Source organism: Lycium barbarum, chromosome 11, assembly GCF_019175385.1.
Source record: "Lycium barbarum isolate Lr01 chromosome 11, ASM1917538v2, whole genome shotgun sequence".
NCBI lineage: Eukaryota > Viridiplantae > Streptophyta > Magnoliopsida > Solanales > Solanaceae > Lycium > Lycium barbarum.
In genome coordinates, this window is record NC_083347.1 from 120,335,515 (window position 1) to 120,363,469 (window position 27,955).

Consider the following 27,955-nt stretch of genomic DNA (forward strand, 5'->3'; position numbering starts at 1 on the left):
GCCACAAATATTGATTTGTCTTTTGTTGCAACTTGTGGCTTTAGTTTTTCTTTATCTTTTTCATTTACGAAAGGTGAGGTGAGCTGTCGTTTCTACTCTTGAAGTGACTCAACATAATGCTTTCAGAAAAGGTTTTTATCCAGAGATAAGATAAAAGAATTAAAAAAAAAAAAAAAAAACAGATTACTCCATCTTCTTGTTGTGAACTTGAAAAAGGAAAAAAGAATTTAAACAAAATGAAGAAGAAAAGTTAGAGCCTGTTTGGATGGGCTTATGCCTATAAGCTACAAACAACTTATAAGCTAAAAAAAATAAGTTGGGGTAGTCTAGCTTATTTTTTTTTGGCTTATAAGCTGTTTTCAGCTTATAAGCTACTTTAGATAAGCTAAGTTAAATGGGCCCAATTATTTTTTTGAGCTTAATTTAAGCACAAAATGACTTTAAGCTGGCCAGCCAAACACTCAAAAAAGCTGAAAACAGCTTATAAACAATTTATAAGCAACTTATAAGTTAATCCAAACGGGCTCTTATTCTTATCTTGAATCACACATCCCACAAGACAAAAGCTATAATAAGCATTTATACATCCATTAGGTTACTCCACAAAAGGGACCACTGTCCTTAGAGGCTTTCCTCTTAATGGTTCCCAAAATTTAAAGATTGGAAAACAAATATAGATGATGTACTAGTAAGGGATAGCTCGTGCTACGCATAGGCCCAATAACACTTTCAAATATTGGAGTATAGGTATTTTTTCAAAAGTATCATAATTCTATTAGTACTAAGTATTAACTGAAAAATAAAGTTTAAAAGGACTTTTCCTATGATCAGTGTAATGCCAATTAGTATGAGTTATTATTTAAAATGACAATTTATTATTTATAAATCACAAAATTCATTTAGGAGTTGTTAAGCTTTTAAGAATCTTAAGAATGGAGTTTGAATTTTTTACGTTAATTCACCCATTAATATTTAAATATATGATGATAAACATGAATATCATTCTCAATCAATAATTAAGCATTAAAAAATAGAAATCCTGATAAAAATTTAAATAATGATTATCTTTTTTAAGTATTTTAAAGTATATAAAAAATAGGCTAAATAGGATGGAAACATTGACTTATTTTAGGTATAATCATGTGTAAACTTGATGACCGGATAATAATTAAGATCTACAAAAGGTCAGTCCGTACACTAAGCTCCCCTTACGTGCGAAGTCAGAAAAAAAAATCGGACCACAAGAGTCTACTGTATGTAGCCTTACCCTGCATTTCTGCAGGAGCCTATTTCCACGGCTCCGGCCTTACTCAATTACACATGGCCTAATTAAAATTTACTCCCTCCGTCCCAAAAAGATTGTGTCTCTTTCCTTTTTAGTCTGTCCCAAAAAGATTGACATCTTTCTATATTTAGAAACAATTTAACTTTATGAGATGATTTATAGCCACATAAATATCTAAGGTTTGTTTTGAACCACACATTTTAAAGTCTTCTTTTATTTTTAAATTTTATGCCAAGTCAAACTAAGATAATCTTTTTGGAACAGAGGGAGTACAAATTTAGTGTTTAAATATCAAGACCACGTGTCTGTGGTTTTAACTAGCAAAACGAAGGCCGTAAATTGATACGTGAGCAATGAAAATTGAAATTTTTACTCATTGTAGCTTCTTTTAAGACCTAATTATTAATATTAACTACCCTTTTATTTAATTATATTTAGTAGCTAATTAACTTTTCTAAATTACAAATGGTAGCTATATAAAAAATACATACCCAAACACATATATCTTTCTTTTTTCCCAATCACTACACATTTCAGATTTTTTATTTCTCAAAACCCTAAAAAATCTCTCTTCCCTTCTCTCAACCACCACACCATGGCCACGCCTCTCTCTCTTCTCTCTCTCCCTCTGTGCTCAACCCTCTCTCTCTCTCTCTCTGTCGCCTCTCTCTCTCTTCTCCCTCTCCCTCTGTGCTCACCCCTCTCTCTCTCTTTTCACTCTATTCGGTGAGACGATGGCATAAATCTGGCCGTTTGTATTGTTGGTGGTGGCGGCAATGGCACTGGTTTTGAGAGAGCGGCGGAGAAGATGACGTGGAGGTGGAGAGATTAGGGTTTTACTGGTGGTTGAAAGATTAGGGGTTTTTTTGTGGTGGTGGTGTCTCAGATTTGGGTTTTTGGTGGTGGTGGTGTCTTAGATTAGGATTTTGGTGGTGGTGGAGAGATTAGGGTTTTTGGTGGTGATAGTGTCTCAGATCTGGCCGTGTGTATTTGTTAAAAGCTAAATACAAATACATTCAAAAATCTACATCTCACAAATACACTATGTTTGAATGTATTTGTCTTTGTATTTTTTGAGTGTATTTTGTTAATAGTCAAACACACTGTTTTTTAATGTATTTGTCATGCATTTGAATTTTTTTCTCTTGTATCTGAATGTATTTGTTGAAATCCATTCAAATACACGAAAATTTGAATATATTTGGCTTCATATGTAGTTGGAATGTACACAATGTATTTGAAATACATCAAAAAAAGCCACTGAAATACATCAAAAAAAAATATCAGTTAAATCCATAAAAAAAATAATCACTGAAATACATTAAAAAACAAAAAAGACATGAAAATACATTATAGCAAAAAACAAAAAAATCACTGAAATACATCAAAGCAAAAAAAGAGATCACTAAAATACATCAAAAAAATATATTAATATCTAATTTAATAGCTCCACCGTTAAAGGCTAAAATCAAGGATCCTTTTTTTTTTTTATCATGTTCTCATATATTTGTTGGCAACAAATACACGCGAAAACATATACTATTTTGCTAAAATATAGCTACAAATGGTAATATTTAAAAGGATAGCTACAAATGATAGGAAGCTACAATAAAGTAGTCATTTGAGTAAGTTTGCCATGAAAATTTTAGCTGGGCCCATATTTACACAAGAAGTTGTGCTGTACCTATTAGGAAAGGGAAACACAATTAACTGGCCCAATGTTTTTGTCCAAGGTGGGAAAGGTATGTACATAAAAGCATGGGTATAACATCCTACATGAAAAGACGGAAATGAACTTTGATAGAAAATACACATGTCGACGAACAGCTATGAACTACTAGCCTCTTATCAATGATAGATAGATACTAGAGCCCGTGCCACTACGGGCCCAACATATATTAATAATTTTTTTAAATGTATATTTATAATTTTATTTTTATGCAGTTATAAAAAGAATTGATATATTCTATAATATTTCTTGAAAATCACGTATGTAAAAATAGAAATTTTGGGAGCACGGATTCAATAATTTGTGCGATGATATTATTTTTTTGTTTCAGTTTATATGACTTTATTTAAGAAAAAGGCTAATAGACACTTTTTAAACTACGCGTTAATCAAATTTGGACCAGAATTTCAAAACTTATTGAATTTTTAATTACTTCTAAATACGGAAACGTCATTTGAACTACCATTCCCCTAGGCTATGTCACGCCCCGAACCATGGTCTGGGCGTAACACGGCACTCGGTGCCTACCTGCATGTGACCGAACGAACCACATGGCTTGCTGAATCATCATGAGGCATACACAAGCGGAAACATAATATGAAACATGATGGGCTTTAAGAAAACATATGAAGTCATAGTAATTATAAAATACTTGTTTAAAAACAAGAGGGCGGATAATACCATAACTGAGCCAAAATGGCTAACCGACTCTGAAGGTCTAACATGACCCAACCGACTTGTCTAGTCTATGAAACTTCTTGTATGAGTCTGAACATAAAACGTACTTGTTGGGGCAAGGCCCCCAGCATACATTTAATGCATCAATGACATAAGGTAAACAACTGACTAAACCTCGAAGAGAATAGGGCTCACCCAAAAGCTGATACGAGAGCTGTGCTACTGAGCAAGTGCGTCGTCCTGTAAGTCAGTACCTGCATCGTGAAATGCAGGCCCCCAAGGCAAATAAACAGGGACGTCAGTACTTTGAATGTACTAGTGTGTAAACACATAAGAGAAATAGCAGGCACATGATACATAAACATGAAATTGAAACTAAAACTGAATGCTGAAACTGAACATAAACATGAGTACTGTAAGCATGAAATAATCTGTAATACTGACATGAACCACCACAGGGAGAAACGTGGAGTCTGATCTCGGCCCGATCAGCTAAGTCATCTCGTACCTTGCCGGGGCACGAGACATGAACATGACATGAATGGATCCAAAATCCCTCAATGGGGAAAACATGAAGGAATCGTCCTAACTGGGCGGAGCGATCCTTATCCTACGTTGGCATACGTAGTTTCAGGCTATCTGAGCCTTCTCGGTATTAATACAACTCTCGAACATGAAAATAACTGAAGACATGATTTCTGAGTCTTGACATGAACATGGGTACATGAAGACATGACAATAAATGCATATATACGAGCTTTTCACGGAAATAAGCAAAATATCTTATACCTTGTGTTATAGAACCCATGGGATGCAAGTTATGGGTTTTCATAGACTACAGACTGGGTCTCAATCACCAAAACAGTAAATTAAGACTAATCAAACGGAATCGTAACTGACCATATAATATACATCATGGTTCAAGTGTCTAGGGTTTATCATGAATATACCTAGAATCCTAAAACTTGGTGTGTAATCATGGAATACTGAAACATGGGGAAGAACAAGGATGTTCCCACACGTGGATAGCGCCTACATACCTTGACTTCCTTCTTTTGAGCGTATCACAATGTCCTTCAATCCCTTCAACTTTAATCTATAACAATACAGGTCATAGGGATTCTATATTAGCAACAATATCCATGCTTTGATCATCTAAGCATTTTATCAAATACTTGGTGGGCATGAAGCTCCACAACCTTCATTAATGGTGTTTTCTTCACCCAATCCCCATTCTATTACTTCTAGCTGATTCTACAATCTCAATTAGATGTAATTAACGTCATTCTTCATCACCCACATGAATACAACAATCCTAAGTCAACAATCCAAAAACTCTAGCATAGTTCACATAATTCTCTATATCAAACTCGTTTACTATTCTCCCAAGAACTCATCAATTCACTATTATGAATGATTAGAGAGTAGAAACATTACCTTTTTGAAGTCCAATCCTCTTGAATTTGGGTTCTAGGGTTTCTACATCCAACAATAATGTTCCAATCATAACTCTATGGATTAGAAGGGTTTACTCAAGTTAGAAAGGGATTAGGGACTTGAATTCAACCTAGAGTCATGATAAAACTTACCTTGGAAGGTTCTTGAGGTTTGGGACTTGTTCTCTACGAATTTAGGGTGATTTTTCGTGAATGGGGTGTTGGGGAAATAAACCCCAAATCTTAAATATAACTTAAAATGCGTAAACCCAACTTTTGACCCGAAACCCGACCTTTTATGCGTTGGGTCCGGGACGCACGTGCATCGCGCGACCCCCTACAGGTCGATACTCAGAGAGGGTGTTTTTCTGCGATCGGCCGCGACGCGAGGCCATCGTACGCGCCCGCACGCGCCCTCACAAGCGACATGTGTCGGTTCTACACAGTGTTCTGTAAAATAGGCATAACTTCTTGTACATAACTCTGTTCAAGACCCATAATATACGTTGGAAAGCTATTTCAAAGGACTACAACTTTCATCAAGGAAGTTTTCCCAAATTCCCAAATAATAAAGGGGTTATGGTCGCTGGAAGTAAGACCTTATACAAACTCACTTGAAAACATCTTCCGTAGAAAGGCTTCTGACTTTGCTTTGTCCAAAGACTATTCTTATGACTTGATTAGTTTTCAAAACACTTTATAAATCCTCATATTGGTTCCATTATATTATCGTTTTACGAGTCAAACCTTAGCCCAAAGCTACGAGGTGTTACAGGATAAAACGTGAAACTTTTTATAGATATGGTGATTATGTATATTGTGTCATATAACATGGGCATAGATGCGATATAAGATTTCTATCCTTTTTTTTTTACTTAACCTATCATAAGTATGTGCTAATAAATTATTTTGGCTATCATAAGTATGTACTAATAAATTATTTTGGCTATTATGATGCTCCGTATATAATTAGAAACTTAAGACATTGGAAAATGCCTTTTGAGAATGTAATACCCATCTTAGTTTCTTTTTAGGATATTAAACAGTACTGCAATAAACATTCGAGTAATTTAATTTATCAGTTGTAACAATATTCAATTAATTTGATTATAGAATTACAGTTGGTGAGGTAAGATATCACCCATGGAACTACAAAATGTAATAAGTTGTAATAGTAATTTTTTAAAAATGACGCTTGATAATAATATATTCACAATTACTTTTGAAAAATTAATCACCATTATTGACTTAATGGGGGATACTTTGAGTATTACGTGGATATTGCTTGATTTTTTAATATGGGGTCCACGTTTTTTTTAATATTGCTTATTTTTTAATATGAGGTCCACATTTTTTTTATATTGCTTGATTTTTTAAAATATGGGGTCCACGTTTTTTTTGTTATACCCCGCATTTTCAGAACATGAGCATGACATGTACATCACCGTAGTAATGAAGTGTCGGAGACGTCCCATGATGTTTTGAATGGCACAAGCCATGGAAAGTACGTAACAACGAAGAAAAAGGGTGAAATACGATCTCGTAAGCCGTAATCGGGAAAGAGTATTTTGAAACACGGGAACATGACCATTATTAGTATAATAAGTGATAAATATCATGTATGGAGAGTTTCGGAAGATTTCGAGACCAAGCAAATTGAAGAAAATAAGTTCGACGAAAATTTGAGAAATGTTGGACAGATTTTTAGTCAACTTTGGAGGGGTATATCTCCATGTATATTTGGAGTTTTAAGGTGTTTCAAAATCCAAAAATGAAGTTCGTCGAGTCTAGATTATAATGCAACAAACCGCTCGTTGATAGGACCTCGGAGTAGAGAATTATAAACGTTACAAACTGAGCTGTTGGCGCAGAAACAGGACGCTACAGTACCGATACAGTACTGCTACAGTACTGTAGCTACAGTACCCGACCCAACTTATTATAAAAGGGGTCAAAACCCCATTTTTCATCATCAAAATGTTCCAAAACTTTCCAAAAAATTCAGCAACAAAAGGGGCTTAAATCCCACATAAAAATGAGGATTTTGAGTGAAATTCAAGCTATGGAATATCAATCGAGGTCCGAGCAACGCGTAGACGCGATTATAAATTTATTTTGTGTTGGAGTGAGTTTGGAAACAAGTGGGTATTGAAGATTTTGCTACTTTCATAAAAACAAGGTATGAATCTTCAAATCTCTCTCTTTATCAAGTTTGATTAAGGAATAACTGCAAGAATTAAGTTATAGTTGTTGTGTTGATGTTGTTGATTTATGGATTGAGCGTTGAAGAGAAATTTGGATTAAAATACATATATTTATCTTGTAGGATGTTGGGGATGTTATTATTGATGTTGTTAGTATTAATTTCGGCTTCCTTACGGAAATAAAGTTATTAAAATGTCGTATCGCAAGTTGATTGGTTGAGAAATTTGGAAAAACAGTGTGTGGGCTGTTTTATGGCATATGTTGTGTTGGAAATGATGTTATTACTATTGGTATTGTTATTGATGTTGTTGGTTGTTGAATTGGAATTTCGGGCTAGGCATATGAACAGGGGAAATGCTGCCCGAATTTCGACAGAATCTAAAAGAATTTTAATTAAAGTTTCGAGACGATCGTATGATGATGATTCTAACAATATTATGAATGGTTCTATATGTAGATTACGAGGCTACGAATGACCTTAAGTGAATTGTAAGACATGAAGTGAGTTGGAAGTCGAGAAATTATCTTCCAGGTATGTTAAGGCTAGTCCCCTTCTTGCTAAAGGCATGATCTTTTCGTTATAAACCTTTGTGTCGTATCCATAATATCATTGATTTTGCAAATGCTAGAAACCCATGAATTTCGTGATCCTTACGAGGTTATTGAATTTCCAAAAGCATGATTCTTTTCCCGCCAAGCTATGTATGGATTCCATAAAAACAATTTCATTTCCAAGAATGTTAGGAATTTATGACTCTTAAAGTTTTACGATGACTATGATGAGAATGACTCCATGCTTAAAGGTTCTAAGTTTATGATTCCAACGACGATATAAGAATGTTGAGTTATTTACTGATTTCTCAATTCAATCATGGATGATGACTCATTTCTTTTAAGATTCCAAGACTACATGGCTTGATGCCTTATGAGATTTACGACCCTGTTCTATGTTGTCTCTTAATTCTATTCTTCATCGATAGTCTCACCTTAAAATAATTGTTCCTTCAAGGTGAGACAAAGCGACGATGAGTATTCCATAATATAATCGGAGGCTACCGACCTTACGTCACTCCGATACAGTTGTGGCTTTTGATTGGGCTCTTTTGCATGCTTTATATATATGTATGTATTTTCTCACACCGCGTCGTGCTATAGTCGGCCGGGCATTGCACGTAGATGTGCACACCACTGCAGTGGGCATGTTATGATATTGCCCCGGACGCGGGAGGCCTGGACGCAAGCTAATGATGATAACACCGAGCCTTAATGGTCGGGCATGATACTATTTATATATCACACCGAGCCTTAATGGCCGGGCATGTTACTATTTACATATCACACCGCGCCTTAATGGCCGGGCATGTTACTATGTATATGTATGGAAATGTTTTTTTTTAAAAGGCTAAGCATGCATGACATCTGCCTTATGAGGCATTCAGATGGACAGGTTATCTCTCGTACTCCTTGTTACTTTTCATATCTATATTATGATGTTACTCATGCCTTACATACTCAGTACATTATTCATACTGACGCCCCTTCTTGTGGGCGCTGCGTTTCATGCCACGCAGGTGTATACAGATGAATAGAGGATATGGCTAGAAGATGTTCCAGCGGGATTGGCGAGCTTCATTTCTTTCCGGAGTGTTGCCGAGTCAGAGTATCCATGTCATGGTATAATAATTTATGTTAGAGACTTTGCAGACAGAGTCACGTATATAGTATGTCATTCTTGTAAGCGGCTATTTAAGCCGATGTATCATTATGCATTATGTTACAAATTTCATATGATTACAGATTTTGCTTGATTTGATAAAGATGAAAAGAATGTTTTCGAAAATCTTCCATTGTGCATTTCATTTCATGACTTAAGAGTCCTGTGAGATTTATAAGTATAACGAGAAGCAGCGGGTTCGCTCGACTCTAAGTAAGGGTCGGGTGCCCATCATACCCTACCAGGATTGGGGTGTGACATTTTTTTCCTTCAGTTGTAACAATATTCAATTAATTTGATTATAGAATTACAGTTGGTGAGGTAAGATATCACCCATGGAACTACAAAATGTAATCAATTGTAATAGTAATTTTTTAAAAATGAAGCTTGATAATAATATATTCAGAATTACTTTTGAAAAATTAATCACCATTATTGACTTAATGGGGGATACTTTGAGAATTACATGGATATTGCTTGATTTTTTAATATGAGATCCACGTTTTTTTTAATATTGCTTATTTTTTAATATGAGGTCCACATTTTTTTTATATTGCTTGATTTTTTAAAATATGGGGTCCGCGTTTTTTTTTTGTGCTTCAGTTGTAACAATATTCAATTAATTTGATTATAGAATTACAGTTGGTGAGGTAAGATATCACCCATGGAACTACAAAATGTAATCAGTTGTAATAGTAATTTTTAAAAAATGAAGCTTGATAATAATATATTCAGAATTACTTTTGAAAAATTAATCACCATTATTGACTTAATGGGGGATATTTTGAATATCATATAGATATTGCTTGATTTTTTAATGTGAGATCCACGTTCTTTTTTTTTTTTTTTTAACATGAGTCACCTCCAAACTCATGCTTATATATCGTATAAATATAACGGAAAAGGTCCAAAAATACCCTTAAACTATTGAAAAAGGCTCATAAATACCCTCCTTCCATCTTTTGGTCTAACAATACCCTTCCATCGACCTTTTAGGTCTAAAAATACCCTTAAGGTTTGTTTTTGGCTCAAATATACCCTTTAAACTAACAGAATATGTTTTTTTGTTTTTTTTTTCGGAAAAGGTCCAAAAATACCCTTAATCTATTGAAAAAGGCTCATAAATACCCTCCTTCCACCTTTTGGTCTAAAAAAATATGAACGAAATATGTTTTTTTTTTTGGGTTTTTTTTGCATTTCATGAATAAAAAAATGAAATAGGAAATTATAATTTTTTTTTTTACATTTCGTGTATTAAAAAACAAAATAGGAAATTATAATTTTTTTTTTTCATTTCGTGTATTAAAAAACGAATAGGATAAAAAAAAAATTCGTTCATATAAAAACGAACTTGGAAAATATATATACCAACGAAATAAAATATATATATATATATATATATATATATATATATATATATATATATATATATTTTCCAATTTCGTTTTTATATGAACGAATTTCTTTTTTATCCTATTTTTTTAATACACGAAATGCAAAAAAAAAATAATATAATTTCCTATTTTGTTTTTTAATACACGAAATGCAAAAAAAAAATTATAATTTCCTATTTCGTTTTTTTATTCATGAAATGCAAAAAAAACCCAAAAAAAAAAACTTATTTCGTTCATATTGTTTTAGACCAAAAGGTGGAAGGAGGGTATTTATGAGCCTTTTTCAATAGATTAAGGGTATTTTTGGACCTTTTCCGATAAAAAAAAACAAAAAAACATATTCTGTTAGTTTAAAGGGTATATTTGAGCCAAAAACAAACCTTAAGGGTATATTTAGACCTAAAAGGTGGATGGAAGGGTATTTTTAGACCAAAAGATGGAAGGAGGGTATTTATGAGCCTTTTTCAATAGTTTAAGGGTATTTTTGGACCTTCTCCGTAAATATAAATTAATGATACTCCTAAGATAGAATTGACCTTCAGTAGAAAGCAAAGATGTCGACAACAGTTGTGTGCTTCTAGCCTCTTATTAATAAAACTCCTAAGACAGAATTGACCTTTGGTGGAGCAAACATGTCGACGAGTAGATTTCTGCTTCTAGCCTTTTATAAAATAATATTTCCTCCATCTTAAATAAGTTTCATTTTAGTAAAAAAAAAAAGAATAATCCTAAAATAAGTATCACATTAGGAATTCAAAACAAAAAAATTTAGCAAGTATTTTGAACTATGCCCTTAGCATTAAAGAAGTTGTCATTTTTAATATGGCTTAATTCTCAAAATATATTTAAGAAATATGGATAGTTTAGTAAACTTCATACTCCCTCCGTTCCCTAATAAGTGGTTTTTAGGCTTTTCAATATTTTTCAAAATAAGTGGTGCTTTAACATTTCAAGATTACTCTTATTTAAATAGTCAGGATTCATTAAATATCTTTTTTTTTAGAAAGTAGTAAAACTTGATTAGGGATAAGTTAGTTAAAACACTTCTAATTTTCTAGGAGTGAGCATCTTCTTAAGGGGTGTGCATGAGCTTAAAAAACCACTTATTATGAAACGGAGAGAGTATTATATTTATTGATTTCTTAATCAATGTGATTTTTACTATGATGACACTTATTTTAGAACATAATAAGTAGTAAAATAAGAGAATAAGTAATGAACTGTTTAGATAGTACTCAAATTACTTTTCGTCTTTTCCTATTTCCTATATCTTCTTCCCTAGAATCTTGGGACAATTTTAAGAATGATCACTTAATTTTTATTAAAGTTATTTATTCTTTAATAAAAATGGCGTAAGGGTCACAAAAAAATCAATAAACACACCGGATGAGTAATGAGTTCGAAAAGAAGAAGTATTTCACCAAAGAAGAAAAAGAACAAGAAGAAGTAACGAGTTCAACTTAATTTAGTGTATATATATATATAAGTAAAAAAGAAAATTTATTTTTGACCCATAATTTGAAATGTCTTAAATCGAGGGTCTATCGGAAATAACCTCTCTATCGCTACAAGATAGGAGTAAGATCTAGGTACATTCTACCCTCTCGATACTCCACCTGTGAAATTTCACTAGGTTGTTGACCCATAATTTGAAATGTAATTGGTTCAACTATTAGAACGTAAAGATTGAATTCACAAAATTTAAATTTAAATTTCGCTTTTAATTAAATCTGTATACCTTTAATCAAAAATCTAAAAATTCAGATTCTTGGGTACGAAGAACCTCCTCGTAAGAAGCATTTAACCTCTTTATTGGAGCCTGAAAAGTACTTGGACCAAATAGGTTCCAAACGGAGCTTAAATTTTACCAATTTATTGATGAGAATTGATAGAGGTTCCAAGCCGTAAGTATTCATCAATCCCTAAATAGAAGTTTCGGGTTCGACTCTTATAATAATAGAGTGACTTTTGATAAAGAACACTTCATCACCCAAAGTAGGATTTAGCGCTTAATTAGTCAAACATTAAAGCGAATATCGAAACACCTAATGAAAAAAGAAAAAAGAAAAAAGAAAAAAAAATATTGTCTTAGTTTGCCTTAGCACGATTTGAAGAAATAAAAGATGATTTTTAAAATGTGTAGTCCAAAATAAATCTTAGATATTTGTGTGACCGTAAATCATCTCATAAAGTTAAATTATTTCTAAATATAAAAATGTATCAATTTTTTGAATAAACTAATAAGGAAAGTAAAACAATCTTTTTGATATTGACGGATAATAGAAGTCAATTCTCAAACTAATTTTTTGCAATGTGTGTTGTTTCTTTCTCCACCGTTAGAAACCTGTGGTTTATATATATACACCAAAGTATCAAAATAAAAATGTAGTACTTCATCATGGCAGCACTTAATGCAACATTTGCCTGTATTGTTTTTTTCCTCCTCTTGTTCTGTTCAACTAATAATTGTGAAGCTAAATGCTTCAAAGCTATTATCAGTTTTGGAGATTCACTTACAGATACTGGAAATTTAATTCATCTATCAGAAAATTCCAATTATAAACAACAGCAAATAGTGCAGTGTGGATTGTTACCCTATGGAGAAACTTTCTTTCATCACCCAACTGGGCGATGTTCTGATGGTCGCCTTGTTATCGATTTTCTTGGTACGTGATTCAGTAAAGACTTTAAGTTATACAGTTTAAAAGTAATTTAAATTTTAAGTATAATATAATTTGTGATGGCATGTTAATTACTTTTTCTGATTTATGCAATCTTAATTCTTAATTTTCCTTTTTGTCTGTTTAAATATGAATATCACTTTCTATAGTTATTAACTCTTTAATTCCAACATTTTATGTATCATCTTTAAGACCACGGGATTTTAAAAGTCTCTCAATTTTTTAAACTCCTTATTTAATAAAACTAAGACACATAAAAAATGATTAGGAAGGAGTACAAGGTTGTGTTACCGACAAAAAATTATCACCACAGTTTATCTTTTCTTTAATTTTCTTTTCTTTGACCGGTTCTTTCAGAAATAACATCTCTATCCCCACAAAAGTAAAAGCAAAGTTTGAGTACATCCTATCATTTCCAAACCTCATTTGTACAAATTACACTGGGTTATATTGATGTAGTACTAGAGCCTTGGTAATTTCAATGATTATATGAATGGAGAGAGAGAGGGGGAAAAGAAATAGAGAGTTTTGCTTACAACTTTGCTTTAGTGAGCTTGGGATTATGTTTAATTTCTGTACAACCAATAATACAAGGTTAGTTTAAATCATCACACTGAATTAACCTGCAAAAACATGTAATTGTCTATAATACAATTAATTCGATAATTTAAAATAAAGCAAATAACCTGTTATATCAAGTAAATATATGTTTTTCCGAATTTATTAATTTATAGTTATTCAATTATAAGTCTTTCATATTTGTGCACTATGGTAATGCTACATTTTTTATTTTTTATTCATTTTCTTGTTTAATTGAGTTAATAATTGTGTTGTTATTGTAGGTGAGAGTTTAGGGCTTCCACTGGTTCCCCCTTACATTGGTAGAAAAAATGTAGGCAGCAGAAATTTTAGAGAAGGGGTGAATTTTGCAGTTGCTGGGGCCACAGCTCTTAATCACTCACTTTTGGAAGAACTTGGAATTTACAACCCTCAAACTAATGTCTCTTTAGGAACTCAATTGAGATGGTTCAAAGAAATGTTGTCCTCTCTTTGCCAATCATCCTCAGGTAATTCTTTTTCTTGTTAGTGTTGATGGATAATAATTTATTCACATTCTATAATTATACAAAGAGATAATGGTCAAAAGCACATATATGACATAATTATCATTTTTTGTGAGTTTCACACCCCAATGTAACTCTCAACTGTTCCCTTTTCCTACTTGAACTATCACCATCTATGTATCAAAATACACCTAGTTGAGTAGTTCAGGTAGGAATGAGAACAACTGATAGTTGGCCTAATCAACTTTGAGGTCTATTTTTAATACATAAATGGTGATAGTTCAAATAGGAAAAGTAACAATCGATAGTTAGGGTGTGAAACTCGTGAAAAAGTAATAGTTCAAATGTGTTTTTTATCATTGACTCTTATACGAAATTAATAGGTCATGATACATGTTTGCACATAGACTTCTCTTGTTTAACAACGATAATTGTTTGCACATAGACTTCTCTTACATAACCGTGATTGAGTAAAACACAAGTAGATGATAATAGTTCAACCTGTATGCCAACAAGCTTGCCAAATGAAGGAAGAGGAGAGTACACTTCTATTATAAGTTGAAACATAGTCGATCCCAGGGGCGGACCCAGGATTTAGTGGTTCTGGGTGCTCTCCTTAAAATCAATAAAAAATATATTGCTTTGAGTAGGATTTGAAATTGACTACTCGATGGCTTAACCTAAAGCCTACAACCTTTTAACCGGAACACCAAGATCTTTTATTGCCTCATGGGTGCTATTTATTATTTTATACCAAAACTTCAATATTTTCTATATGTCTACGTAGAGTATCCGTCATGGTTAATGGGTGCTCGAGCACCAAAACTTAGCACATGCGTCCGCCCCTGGTCGATCCTCATGGGATAGAGGGTCTGCAGATACTCGTTTAGATCCTCATTGCATTGTTACTGTTAAGTCACCTAACTATGGTAAAATGATACGATTTAGCATAAATATCATATGCAGATTTATGTTTACTTGCTATTATGCTCGTTGTCCACGTTGTCTTATGTTACCTTATTTGACACTATTTGCTCAAGCACAATAAGGAATCAAAGAACACTTTTGACACAAAATCCTAAAATGCACGAAGTACCAAAATGTACCCTTCTAGCGGGGTATGCGCGGATTATGTGAACTCATTAAGGATAAAGTAGAAACATAAATATTAGGTGGATTAGATGTGGGTAACTTTAATATTTAAAATGGCTTGAGTCAATAAATTTAAATATTTAAAATGGCTTGAGTCAATCATATGATTAAGGAATGTGTCATAGGCCCAATTCTCTCATCTCAAAACTAGTTACTAGTTCTAGTCTCTAGCTTTACATTTATTTGTTAAAAAATAAATATATTGTGCTATCAAGAATATAAAGTTATGTACAATTTAATCATTTTGTTTGTTTTCTTACAATTCTATTTTCTCTTAGAACTTTCTTATGAGTGAAAATGTGTTTTAAATAATTCAACATTTTCTTGTGCAGAATGCAAAGATTTTCTGAAAAGTTCCCTTATTCTGTTTGGAGAAATTGGAGGAAATGATTATAATTTTCCCTTATTAGGTGGAATGCCCATACAAATGGTTCAACCAATGGTACCTCTAGTTATTAATTACATCGGCCAGATTATTAATGTAAGTTTCTAAATTCACTAGATTATGAGTTTTTGTTTCGTTACTTGCCTAAAATGTTCAAATTTGTCTTTGTATTATCCGAAATTGCTCAATTTTGTTCTCTGTTACCTTTTTACTCATTCATACCTTTATCATTAGCAAAATGTCATGTACTTGTCTTACCATTAACAGAGCTCCAGAGTGAAATTGATGGACTTCATGTGTCAAAATTTCCCTAATTTTCTTCCAATTTACTTCTCAATTGACTATGGATTAAAATTACTCTCATCAGGCTTGAGCTCCGTTAGGGGTAGAAATAGCACAAACTGGCCATTTCTTGACCATATTTTTTTTGGAAAAGCAGTCACTTTATGGAGCTTAAATTGCAAAAGTGACGGTGTATATATATATATATATATATATATATATATATATATATATATATATATAGGCATGGTGATCAATTGGATCGTTGATTAATTAACTTACTCAAGGACATTATCTTAGTGTTTCACTTGTGGATTTGAAAGTAACTAATTTTCAATTACAGAGTTCGAAAGATGTGGCTATTTGTGAATTTTATCCCCATAAAAATCTAAGACAAAATTGAGACTTTTTTATAACGGTAAGAGTAATATTAGACAAAAAAAATTAATAGAGTCCACAACATCTTAATTTCCGATAGAATAAGTGCAAATTTGACCCTTTTTCCGTACTCATGATGATTTGCAAATTTGACCCTTTTTTCCATGCAGGAAGTCATCAAACTTGGAGCTGAAACACTTATAGTTCCTGGAAATTTACCATTAGGATGTTTACCAGCCTATTTGGATCGTTTTATGAGTACTAATAAAAATGATTATTATGATCCAAACACTGGTTGCATTAATTGGCTAAATGAGTTTTCTGAGTACCATAATGAGATGCTTCAAGTTGAACTCAATCGCCTTCAACAACTTCATCCTCATGCCACAATTATTTATGGAGATTACTACAATGCATTGATGCAACTTTACCTTTCTCCCCAAAAATATGGTGAGTCAGTTCTTAGTTTGAATCGCTTCATCTAAAAGTTTAAAATGCCGTAGAATAGATAATGTTGCTCATTTCTTTATACTATTAACACGATCTTTTACCTATGTATATCTTTTAGACATATCACTGATAGTGTAAAAGATATTTACACAATTATGCCAATCATCAGGTAAAATTTTACAAGTAAATTTTATGTAAGTATTAGTTGACAATCTTGTAAGAATGATAACTAATTAACTTGCTATTACAAATCAAACTATATTGATAGAATAAAAGATCTTCATGTCATCAGTGTATATATTTAGTGATTTGCAAGAATGACCTCCATTTGGCACCACGTAACAAAATTGTAGAAGATGACCTCTATTCCTCATTGGGATAAGTTGTGGACATAAATTTGTTTTGCCTATGAGGCTAGATTTTGTGACATTTCATACAATGAACCTGCTCAACCGGCCGCAAGTTATCGCAACTGAAACTCCTAACCAATAGGCAACAATTATACTATCTTCACTGTCTGTAACTTCTTGAAATATTCAGAACTTTTGCCTCATAGGAAAAACTAACTTATGCGCACATTATGATTAGAACTTATGTCCAATGGACAACAACAATTTTTTTTTTTTAACAAACAATTGTTGAGTGGGGCTATAAATTCAAGATCACCTCTTATGATGTCCTTTTTCAGCAATTTCTTGTTAACTATGGTCCATTTTTTAATAATGAGTGGTAGTGAGGCTCAAGTCTAAAGCCTCTGTGTCAGCTTGTATCGCATACTATTTATTTTGTGTGAATCGTTTGATCTAAAAGCTTAACATGTTGTGATGTTGGAATGAAACATTTTCATTAACATATTTTCTAAGTAGAGAACTTCAGTTTCATGATCTTTTTTGTGGATTCAAGAGATCATATAATTGGGAATTTCAAGTTGATATTTCTATAAATGAATTTGCAGGATTCAAAAGTGCTATTGTGGCTTGTTGTGGAGGAAAGGGCCCATACCAAGTTGATATTTCTACACAATGTGGCGACTCCTCTGCAAATGTTTGTGATGATCCATCAACATTTGTTAGCTGGGATGGTATACACTCAACAGAGGCTGCATATAAATGGATGGCCCAAAGCATAATTAGTGGCCCATTTTCCATTCCTCATATCAATGAATTATGCACTTTTCGAGTTTCTACAACATAAAAATAGCGTTGACTGATGTTTTTTCAGTCCTGAAGCTTTATTATAATGATTATTTTTCAATGATATGGAGCGAAAAATAGCTATATATGTATTTTACCCTTCAACAACCCCTTGTGTGAAAATCTTATCATTGATGGGTGTCACACCCCATTTTAACCAGGATTAAATTAGGAGTATGACGTATTGGAGATTCCTATATGCTTTGTTTTAAGGAGTCGCCACCTAATTATTTACGGTGAATTAGGACACCTAAAGTTTATTAAAGTTATGTTAACTCTGTTTAAGGTCTGCGAAACTTAAGATTCTAGGTAAGGGTTCAATTAGTCTAAAGGGAAGGTATTAGGCATCCCTTAAGACCCATTAACAATGGTTAACCGACCGGACTTAAAATTAATTAGGCTAAATGTAAATATAGTATTATAGAAAAAGGAAAGCAGTTTTGTAAGTATGGCTGAAGTTATAGATAGTTATGTAAGAATGTTATTTAAAATAGAACTTGTAAAATAATAATAATAATTTGTATAAAAGAGTGTTTTTAATGTTGTTTTGAAATACGACTTGTAAATGTTGTTACGGTTTTAAACGAAAGTGTAATAGTGTTGTTTGAAATAATATTTATAGAAACATAATAATTTTCATAAAAAATAAGGAAAGTTTTAGTTAAAATAAATTTAAAGAAACAGGATATGTGATGTTTATATGTATTTGAAAAAAAAAGGTGACTAAAATTTAAAAGAGTTATTTAATAAAAAGTTTTAAAAGCTATCTTAGACAAATATGTATTTCAAGTGTTGGAAGGAACTAAAGTGGAAAGTTATCCGTTAGAAACTAATTTTGCCTTTATTTCTTAGAATAAGCTGAATTAGTGTAAAATTTGGGGCGTTCTAAAAAACTTCTAAAATAGTAAGTATAATTTGGTTCCCTTAGTCAAAAATATATAGTCATGATACTTTGAAAATCAATTATTCTAAAAGATAAATATTATGGTAATAAATAATTTCGACATAAACTAATGACGCTAATTGTTAATTTTCTCTTTAAATTAACTACCCACAACTAAACTAAAATCCTTAATGTTACTAAAGTCTATCTAAATTAGCAAACACAATGTTAATCATACAATACACGTTAAATGCACATAAAAAAAAGAATAGAATGATGCAAATGGGCTCAGCCCATTAAAGAATGTTGTTGTCCACTACTGTTGTTGTTCACACCGATTGGGCTTTGGCCCAAATTTTATTTCTTGGTTTGGCTGACTTGAAGAGGAGAGTTGTGTTGGGCTTTTAGCCCGACGCCAAAATGTGGGAGGAGATGCTTGGACTCGTATGCGATAGTCATGCATTAAAACGAAAGAGAACAATTAGTATATGGTCAGTAAAACAAAGTTAAACGTGTAAAATATAGATCAAAACAAATCAGCCGATTATGTATACACTGTATATATTTTTAGTATATCTTATATATATATATATATTCATAAGGGTGTGGAGGAGGTCAATATTTTAGCTACTCAAAGTACTTGATGTATATAAAAGATATTTAGCCTACAGGAGACCCAATTACATACAGAATTGCCTCACCAAATTCGAACCACCCATACCTATTAGGATTGTTGGACATTCAATTATATTTTAAGAGAGGTTTCAGAATCATTAAGGCCAAAATGTACTTGAGCCATGTTGAGATAGATTTAACAAAGACCCAGTTCACATCATAACTTGGAACTGGACATACGTAAAAAAAAAGGTGTTTAAAATAATAAACCAACTCATAAGATCCTATTACTTCATTTTTTTTCAAACTGATCTCATAATTTGAAAGCTATGACTAGAACAGTTCCTGAATTGCAGCGAGATATTTGTTGACAATATTCATGCCAAGATACACACACGGACAGAATAAACATTATGGCAAAGATGGTATTTTAACAGTTGGTTGATATTAACTCCTACCGAGAGTTGTAACAATCAAGCAAACAAAATTATAGATAGCTTCTACTAATCCCTATGAAAACCAACTTAAATAATCTTTAAGAATGCCACAGTATCACATTGGCTTCACAACAGAACAAAGAGAATAAGACCTTGAATCAAAAACTAAAGTAGGGAACAAGGCAGGCTTAAGAATTAAGAGGCTAAGATATATTAGCAAGCATGGCGATCTATTAACGAACTTAATAATTTTAGCTAAAAAAAGGACTGTTTCCAGTTAAGGTATTAATAACCCCAAACAAACAACAGAAAGAACTTCAACAGTGCGCACTCTTTTAGCTCATTTAAGATCTAGGATAATGACAGATAGCCACTTCATGCTTAAGATCAGACTATACTGTTGGTACATTTCATACATATAGGGCTTCAGGCATTCCTTAACTGCTTTAACAGAATGCAAAGTAGTTTTGAGAAGGGGACAGATTCAATTTAACGAATGATAAGGATTGACCGATACAACTTATACATATTTTAAGGAGTTGAAAGAGGGGATCATGCAAAGTTCAAGTTAAGACACCCTTTCATTTTCTCTCAAACAGTACCGGATTTATACCTATTCCTTTTATCCTTTCCAAAACCAGTTTTATCTTTTGCGTGTAGAAAACTAAAATAGTCCAGTTTGATCCTCATGCTTTACACACACATATAGCATAGATCTTGTTTATAAAATGCTCAACAACAAGTAATTCTTCCGATAATGAAATAGAGTCAAACACAGAGGTACACTTCGTAGATTTGAATCACATATTAAGGCTGTCAAAATATCCAGTATGTTTAAAAAAGATAGCTAGATTGATGGAAATATGAAACAATATCTAACCATTCTAATTCAATCGAATCAGATCATATTTTAGACAAGCAATGATGCATGAAGAATATACAAACTGGACTTTTAAATATAGTCACATCAGTAACTATTAAAGTTTTGTTTCAAATGCATTCTCAGGCTACAATAGTAAGATTAATATCTTAAATAGCCTTTGTCCCATGCGAGCAGCGCAATTTATAATCAGATATTTAACAACATTAACAAGCCATAATTTGACCAAATAAGAGGTGAAGCTAAAAATGACTAAAGCGCAAACATTCCATAGACCCACATAAAACAGTAAAATGACAAAACACACAGCAGCAGTTTCATCCTCAAGATTGCAATAGCAGAATAGCTGAAGTATGCCAAACAAAATTCAGAATTCCTCTAACACCTAAAGGCATCATGTTTCTATAATTAACTGAACAATTTTAGCACAAGAGGCAGACTGAACCTGCTAAAAAAAGTCGAAACTAAATATAATCCGCATGACGATTCTTGCTTCTATCAAATACCCATCGCAATATAAGGAACTGTTTTGATTCCTGCCGTATTCCAGAACTCTCAGTTAAATATAGCAACAACAAATATAGGAAAGAAAGACAAATGTCAAGCGGTTCAGGACAAGGGCTATCTGTTTTAATTACACATACAATATACCTAATATATATACACCACAGTGTGTATATCGGATGTATATCGAATGTATGTCCCCTTCTTACCTTGATAACCCATTGTATATCCTATGTATATTCGACTTTAAATAGGTTCCAAATCCTGGAAACTCAGTCTAAACATCCGAAATACAGTATACATCCTTTAAATTCGTTTGAACGATTATCATCCTATCCTAACAGCTCCCAAACATCAAACAAATAACGCGACGACAGCGAAATTACATAACCACTGAACATACAACAGAGTAAACTAAAAATCTTAAACAAGCAGAAATTAAAGATCACGAGTGACAATTATATCGAAGTTTACCTGTTTGTGATGCAGTGAAGTGGGTGTCGATGGTCACAAATCTACTCGAACACGACGAGCTCGAAATCGATTAGAGTAACTGACGTTTTTGAACAGAAAACGAAAGGAAAATGGAGCACTTGTTCGCTCCCTTTGTTTGATTAAAGTTTTTGTTTTGTAGGGAATTTTGGCTCTAAATCTTTTTTTTCTTGATTCGGGTTTCTTATTCCTAAGAATAGACCATTCAAAACCCCAAAAACTCCTCCCCTTGAACGATTTCACTTGCCTTGTATTTATAGATTTCATTTGTATTCAAGAAAGAGAGGAGCGTATGAGAGATTAAGGACAGGCGTGGGGATGGCAGAACGAAGCGTGGGGGACAAGATGAAGTGGAGACAGAGAGGATGGCAGAGGCATGGTGGGGAGAACGTGGGAGATGAAGAGAGAAGGAGAGGAAGCAGAAGAGAAAGGGAGAAGGGAATGAGGGGCGGAGAAAAGAAATGAGGGAAAGAAAGGGATTAGGGTTGAAGAGGAGAGGAAAAGAAGTGGACCGGGTCGGGCAAAGGTATGGGCTGGACTGAAATTAAAATGGTAGTGGGCTGGTCCGTTTGGGCTGAAAATATGGGTTGGATATTAAAAATGTGGGTTTTTATTTGGGTAGGGAAATAATATTGTGTTCGTATTTCGGGTCATTAATTTGGCCGAAAATCCTTGGTCCTTCCTCCGCTATTTAATAATTCTTGGGCTTCTAATTTAATAACTGGTAAAGATGATAAATAATTAATAATGTAAAAGTAAATATTTTGCGAAGTGTTGTCTTGTAATTAATTTAACGAGTCCAAACCCGAAAAAATGAAATGATGACGAATCATTAAAAATTTGTGGTAAAGTAATACTTGTAATGTTAAAAATAAAAAGTAGCGAAAATAATAGAAGTGAAAATAAAGTATTTAGCTCGTCAATAAATTTAGAAACTCGAGTAAATTAAATAAAAGAGGGACAAAATTGGGTGTCAACAATGGGCAATGTTAGAAAGAACGTACACTCTCAAGTCAAATTTTGTATGATATTCTTTTCTTTTATTAGTCTGTTTAGAAAAGCATAATATCCTCCTATATTTGTAATATTTTAGTTTTAATCTTTCTATTCTAATAGGAAATTTGTCTTTTAATCGCTTATATATCAACAATCATGACTTTCGTCCTCTTGATATTTGATTAAGCTCATTTAACGTGTAATATAGAGCAATTCTTTTTGACCAAAAGTTAATGGTGTTGAAAATGGTAAAATACGAATGATTCCTTACGATTGCGATCACAAGTTTACACTGAATTCAATATCTAATATATATATATATATATATATATATATATAGAAAACTAGAATTTTTTTCCTATTTGATTTATGCTTTGATGAAGTGGGGCATGGCGGGACGTTAAATTTGGAGAACCACACAATGCTTTATTGTAGATGAAAAACTGACTCGACAGGTTCTTGAAATGACCCCCTGAGGGTATTTCACCGTACAATTTCTTAACAGAAACATTGAAATGCTTGAGGTATTGAAGTTTTTCCAAAGACTAGGGAATGATTCCAGATATATTATTATGAGAAAGGTCTAGAAATTCCAAACCTACCATGTTGCTCATTGAGTCAGGTATAGATCCTTGCAATTTGTTGTGTCTCAAAGAAAGGTGCACCAGATTTTGCAATCCTCTAATTTGTCTAGGAATTCCATTTGAGAATTGATTCATTGACAGATCCATCAGTGTCTTAATCTTTAAATTTCCAATTTTTGGAGGTAAAGAACCACCTAAGTTGTTTGACGATAAGTCAAGAACCACTAGATCCTTAAGATTCCCTAAGCTTGCTGGTATATTGGAACTCAATTTATTGGAACCCAGATGTATCTATCTATGGGAAGTAATGTTCCCTCAACAATTTGGAAGAGATCCTAAAAGTTGATTTTGACCAAAGTAAATGTTACCCAATCTCTGTAATTTACATAGACTATCTCCAATAATCCTGTAAGAGTGTTTTCACTCAAATCAAAGCTCTGAAGGTTTCTCAAATTGCAAATAGATGTGGGAATCGATCCAACCAAGTTGTTTCCACGAATTTCTAGGATTAATAAGCTACTTAAGTTTCCAACTCCATTTGGAATTCGCCCTTTGATTTTGCAATTATTAGCGGAAAAGCTTGTAAGAGATGTGGAAAGATTCCCCATGGAGACTAGAAGCATACCATCGAGAGGGTTCGAATCTAGAAAAAGATATGTTAAATTTCTGTAACTGGTTAAGGAGGTCAAGAAACTAAATGATGAGTCACTGGTTAAATTGTTTACCCCCAAGTTTAAGACCTGTAGATGAGTAAGATATCCAAGGGAGTTGGGAATCAAACCAGTGAGTTTGTTGTGTGAAAGCTCTAAAAGAGTAAGTTTTGAACAATTGGAAATTGAATAAGGTATAGACCCCATAAGATTGTTGAGGCCTATGATATAACTGGTTTGCGACACTTTCAAAGTGTTACTGCTAAAAGAGAAGCATCCTTTATATAGAAAGGAAAAAAAAAAAAACAGAAAAACACTTCTTTTAATAGGAAAAACTGAAAAGTCATTGTCATTTTAACCAGATTTCTCCAAAAAAAAAATGGGTTAGCCTGTAAGTTGCTCTATCTAGTAAAATACCATATTATTTTGTGAATGACTATGTGGTTAATTATTTTTCTCGAAAATCCTGTGAACTTAGTGTAGAATCCATCTATTATAAAGGTGAAGAAACAGTGTCATTTTAGATTCAGCTGGTACTCAAATATTCGAGATAATATGCAAAGGTCCTCTTTTTTATAAAAAAAGAGGACCTTTGCATATTATCTCGAATATTTGCGTACCTGCTAAATCAAAATGATATTGTTTCTTCACCTTTATGTAGGCACTTTATTTGATTTTAGGAAGAAAATTTTGACGGATATGAACTCTTACATGTAAAGTTTTTTGTAACAATATTTAAATCAACTTTGTAAAGTTCGATAAAGCATGTGATAGGCCCAAATTCAAAGTCTCTTGCCAATTCTCTTATATCTCTCCAAATTGACACATTCCTAAGACCAAATGATAGTTGTATAACTTTGTTCTTCTGTTTTCTATGTTCTGTTCATGTTGCAAGTTAAAAAGGTCATAAATATTCAATATCTCTCTCTCGGGACTGCTATTCAAATTGACTAAGAATGTCGGCACATGTTGGCAAACTTCTGTAAATAGGAGATGTCTCATCCAGTTTCGTCGTCGGCTTGTCGCTCTCAGTTCTATGTATGCACGTGCAACACACGTTTTTGTACTAAATTTATAGAGAATCTTAATTCTAAGTTCCCTAATTTCTATAATAGATAGAGAAAGACAAAAAAGTTTTGAGAAAATAAAGAGTTTTAGTAAATGAGGATAAAAAAGAGTTGCAAGTATAAAAGCCCAAAATTGTAAAATGCCATCCTTTTTAGCTCTCCTGTTTATATCAACATATACGTTTTATTTTTCATCTCAGCTTCTCCTCTTTTTTTTTTTTTTTTTAATCATTGTTTTGTTTGATACATAATGGAAATATCCATTGCTTTATAGTGTTCTTTAAGAATTCATTTGCTACTTAAGGAAACTAGCAGGATCGGAGGAGTGCAAAAAAAGGAAAAAACCTTTCTCATGCCATGAAGATGTGACGATCACATTCGAAGAGTAATGAAGTAAAATTTCAGCTCAACTCCTTTCCTCGATAGCACTACTAATGACAGTTAGTTCAAATACCACCTATGTATCTGATTAGTATATCTTAAAACATTGCTGTAAGAGAATATTTGCCGTGATTATTCTCATTCCTTGAATAGGTTAATATACAACATTTACAACATAATTGTAGGCTACAAATTAGGAACTAATTTGACTAATTAATTCTAACATACGCTATCCTAAAATAGAAGATTACAAAATATATTTGACTAAATATTTACATAATCTAACACACCCCCACAGTCGAAGCGGGAGGTTTACGAACGGTTAGACTGTCCCGAAAATCATCAAATAGTACGCGCAGAAGACCTTTGGTGAAGATGTCGGCAATCTGATAACGGGACAGAACATGTAGGACACGAACCTCTCCACGTCTAACCTTTTCACGAACAAAGTGAATGTCCATTTCAATATGTTTGGTACGTTGTTGTTGTACCGGATTTCCAGACAAGTAAATGACACTCACATTGTCACAATAGACCAAAGTTGCTTTACGAATAGGACAATTGAGTTCAAGCAACAGATTACGAATCCATCAAGATTCAGAGACAACATTAGCAACCCCTCTGTACTCAGCTTCAGCACTAGACTTAGATAGAGTACGTTGGTGCTTAGAAGACCAAGAAATCAAGTTATCCCCAAAATATACACAATAACCCGATGTAGAGCGTCGAGTGTCTGGACATCCTCCCCAATCAACATCTGTATATGAAAATAGAGACTGTAGAGAGGTTTTGTATAAGTGTGTACCAAAGTCAATCGTACCTCGAATGTAACGCAAAATGCGTTTTAATGCTTCCATATGCTCGACTTTGGGATCATGCATAAACAAGCAAACCTGTTGGACCACGTATGATATGTCTGGCCGAGTAAATGTTAAGTATTGCAAAGCACCTGCCAGATGACGATACTTCGTAGGATCTTCATACGGGGCGCTCGAAGTAGCTGAGTTTGCCTTTTGTATCAACTGGAGTGGGGCAAGGCTTACATTGTGACATGCCTGCCCTGTCAAGAATATCCTCTGCATAAGAACTCTGAAACATGAATAGGCTATTTTTGTCCCGGGAGACTGCAATCCCCAAAAAATAGCTCAACGAACCCAAGTCTTTCATAGCAAATTCCGTAGCTAACTTGGACATAATACCTAGTCTGAGAAAGTTTGAAGATGCAGTTAGAATAATATCATCCACATATAACAAAATGAAAGCAGTATCCTTTCCACGACAATAAGTGAAGAGAGAGTTGTCAGATGTACTATGCGAGAAACCAATGGTTGCCACATATTCAGCAAAACGCTGATACCATGCCCGTGGTGCCTGTTTTAAGCCATAAAGAGACTTACACAAGAGACAAACATGATCAGGACGAGCCGGATCCCGGAATCCCAAAGGCTGATACATATAGACGGTCTCATTCAAATTGCCATGTAAGAAAGCATTCTTTACATCAAGTTGGTGAATGGGCCAAGAGTGAGATAAAGCAATAGTAAGAACCACACGGATAGTTTCCGGCTTGACCACCGGACTGAAAGTCTCGTCACAATCAACACCTTCCCGTTGAGACCTGCCATCACCTACAAGACGGGCTTTATGCCTCTCAAAATAACCATCAGATTTCTTTTTATGCCGAAAAATCCATAAAAACCGAATAATATTAGCATTTGGAGGACGAGGGACCAACTCCCAAGTCTTACTATCAATAAGAGCATTATATTCATCTTGCATAGCATTTTTCCTATTCGGGTCATTAAGTGCACCGACGGGATTCCGGGGAATAGGAGAGATGGAATTGTTGGTGGCACTTAAGGCTTGATTATGGTATTTCAAGTTCAGCTTAAATATCCCATGTTGACTACGAGTAGTCATGCGAGGAACAGGTGGGGGGCTGGCAGGGATGGGATTGCTGCCGTTGTGGGGGGCTGGTAGCGAGTGGGGGGCTGGCAGCGAGGGAGACGGAGGGGCTGGCAGTGGCGGGACTGATGGCTGGACCACGGAAGGATTGGGAAGGAGCTGGCGGGCAGCTGGGGTGGTGGAAGGGTTTTGCTGGACAGACGACGAGGAAGGAGGGGAGATGGGTGAGCTCGGGTGTTGGGTTGCAGGAGGCGGAGCAGCGGCCTGGTCATGCAACAAATGTATTCTCAATGGAGAATTATCATCACCCAAAAACTCATATGAGGTAGCAGATGGACTATTTATTTGTGAAAATGGAAAGAAGTTTTCATCAAACCACACATGCCGAGCTATGATTATTTCACTACTAAAAAATCAGCGTTTAGTGACGGAATATTAGCGACAGACCATATTCTGTCGCTAATTAATGACGGATTAGCAACGGATTTCTCATTTTGTCGCGAGAAAAACAACTAAAATTTTATCTCATTATATA

The 27,955-nt window shown here is 33.7% G+C and overlaps 2 protein-coding genes across 3 annotated transcripts; one reads left to right on the plus strand and one right to left on the minus strand.

The window, feature by feature from the left end:
* Positions 1-12,813: 12,813 nt before the first annotated feature.
* On the plus strand, positions 12,814-18,134 carry LOC132617851 (GDSL esterase/lipase At1g28610-like). 2 transcript variants are annotated; one of them, XM_060332923.1, is made up of 5 exons: positions 12,814-13,107; positions 13,965-14,189; positions 15,671-15,819; positions 16,554-16,833; positions 17,789-18,134. In XM_060332923.1, the coding sequence occupies exons 1-5, from the start codon at positions 12,840-12,842 to the stop codon at positions 18,025-18,027; spliced, it is 1,161 nt and encodes a 386-aa protein (XP_060188906.1). In that variant the 5' UTR covers positions 12,814-12,839; the 3' UTR covers positions 18,028-18,134. The 2 variants fall into 2 exon arrangements, with proteins under 2 accessions (XP_060188906.1, XP_060188907.1); XM_060332924.1 differs by having other exon boundaries at positions 15,749-15,819.
* Positions 18,135-23,378: 5,244 nt separating this feature from the next.
* Positions 23,379-26,970, minus strand: LOC132620209 (receptor-like protein 34). Its single transcript, XM_060334900.1, has 3 exons — positions 26,715-26,970; positions 26,559-26,639; positions 23,379-23,668 (listed from the first exon to the last, which is right to left on the minus strand). Exons 1-3 carry the CDS (start codon positions 26,968-26,970, stop codon positions 23,379-23,381), a joined length of 627 nt encoding a protein of 208 aa, XP_060190883.1.
* Between the last annotated feature and the right edge of the window lie 985 nt (positions 26,971-27,955).

What these genes read in the sequence shown, in the direction of transcription:
- LOC132617851 (XM_060332923.1), top strand. Translation starts at nt 12,840, where the DNA reads ATGGCAGCACTTAATGCAACATTTGCCTGTATTGTTTTTTTCCTCCTC. An exon ending in ACATCGGCCAGATTATTAAT is followed by an intron (nt 15,820 to 16,553) that starts GTAAGTTTCTAA and finishes TTTTCCATGCAG; the next exon opens with GAAGTCATCAAACTTGGAGC. An exon ending in CCTTTCTCCCCAAAAATATG is followed by an intron (nt 16,834 to 17,788) that starts GTGAGTCAGTTC and finishes ATGAATTTGCAG; the next exon opens with GATTCAAAAGTGCTATTGTG.
- LOC132620209 (XM_060334900.1), bottom strand. Translation starts at nt 26,970, where the DNA reads ATGTATCAGCCTTTGGGATTCCGGGATCCGGCTCGTCCTGATCATGTT. An exon ending in TTCAAACTTTCTCAGACTAG is followed by an intron (nt 26,640 to 26,714) that starts GTATTATGTCCA and finishes TGGGGATTGCAG; the next exon opens with TCTCCCGGGACAAAAATAGC. An exon ending in CAGGGCAGGCATGTCACAAT is followed by an intron (nt 23,669 to 26,558) that starts GTAAGCCTTGCC and finishes CCAATATACCAG; the next exon opens with CAAGCTTAGGGAATCTTAAG.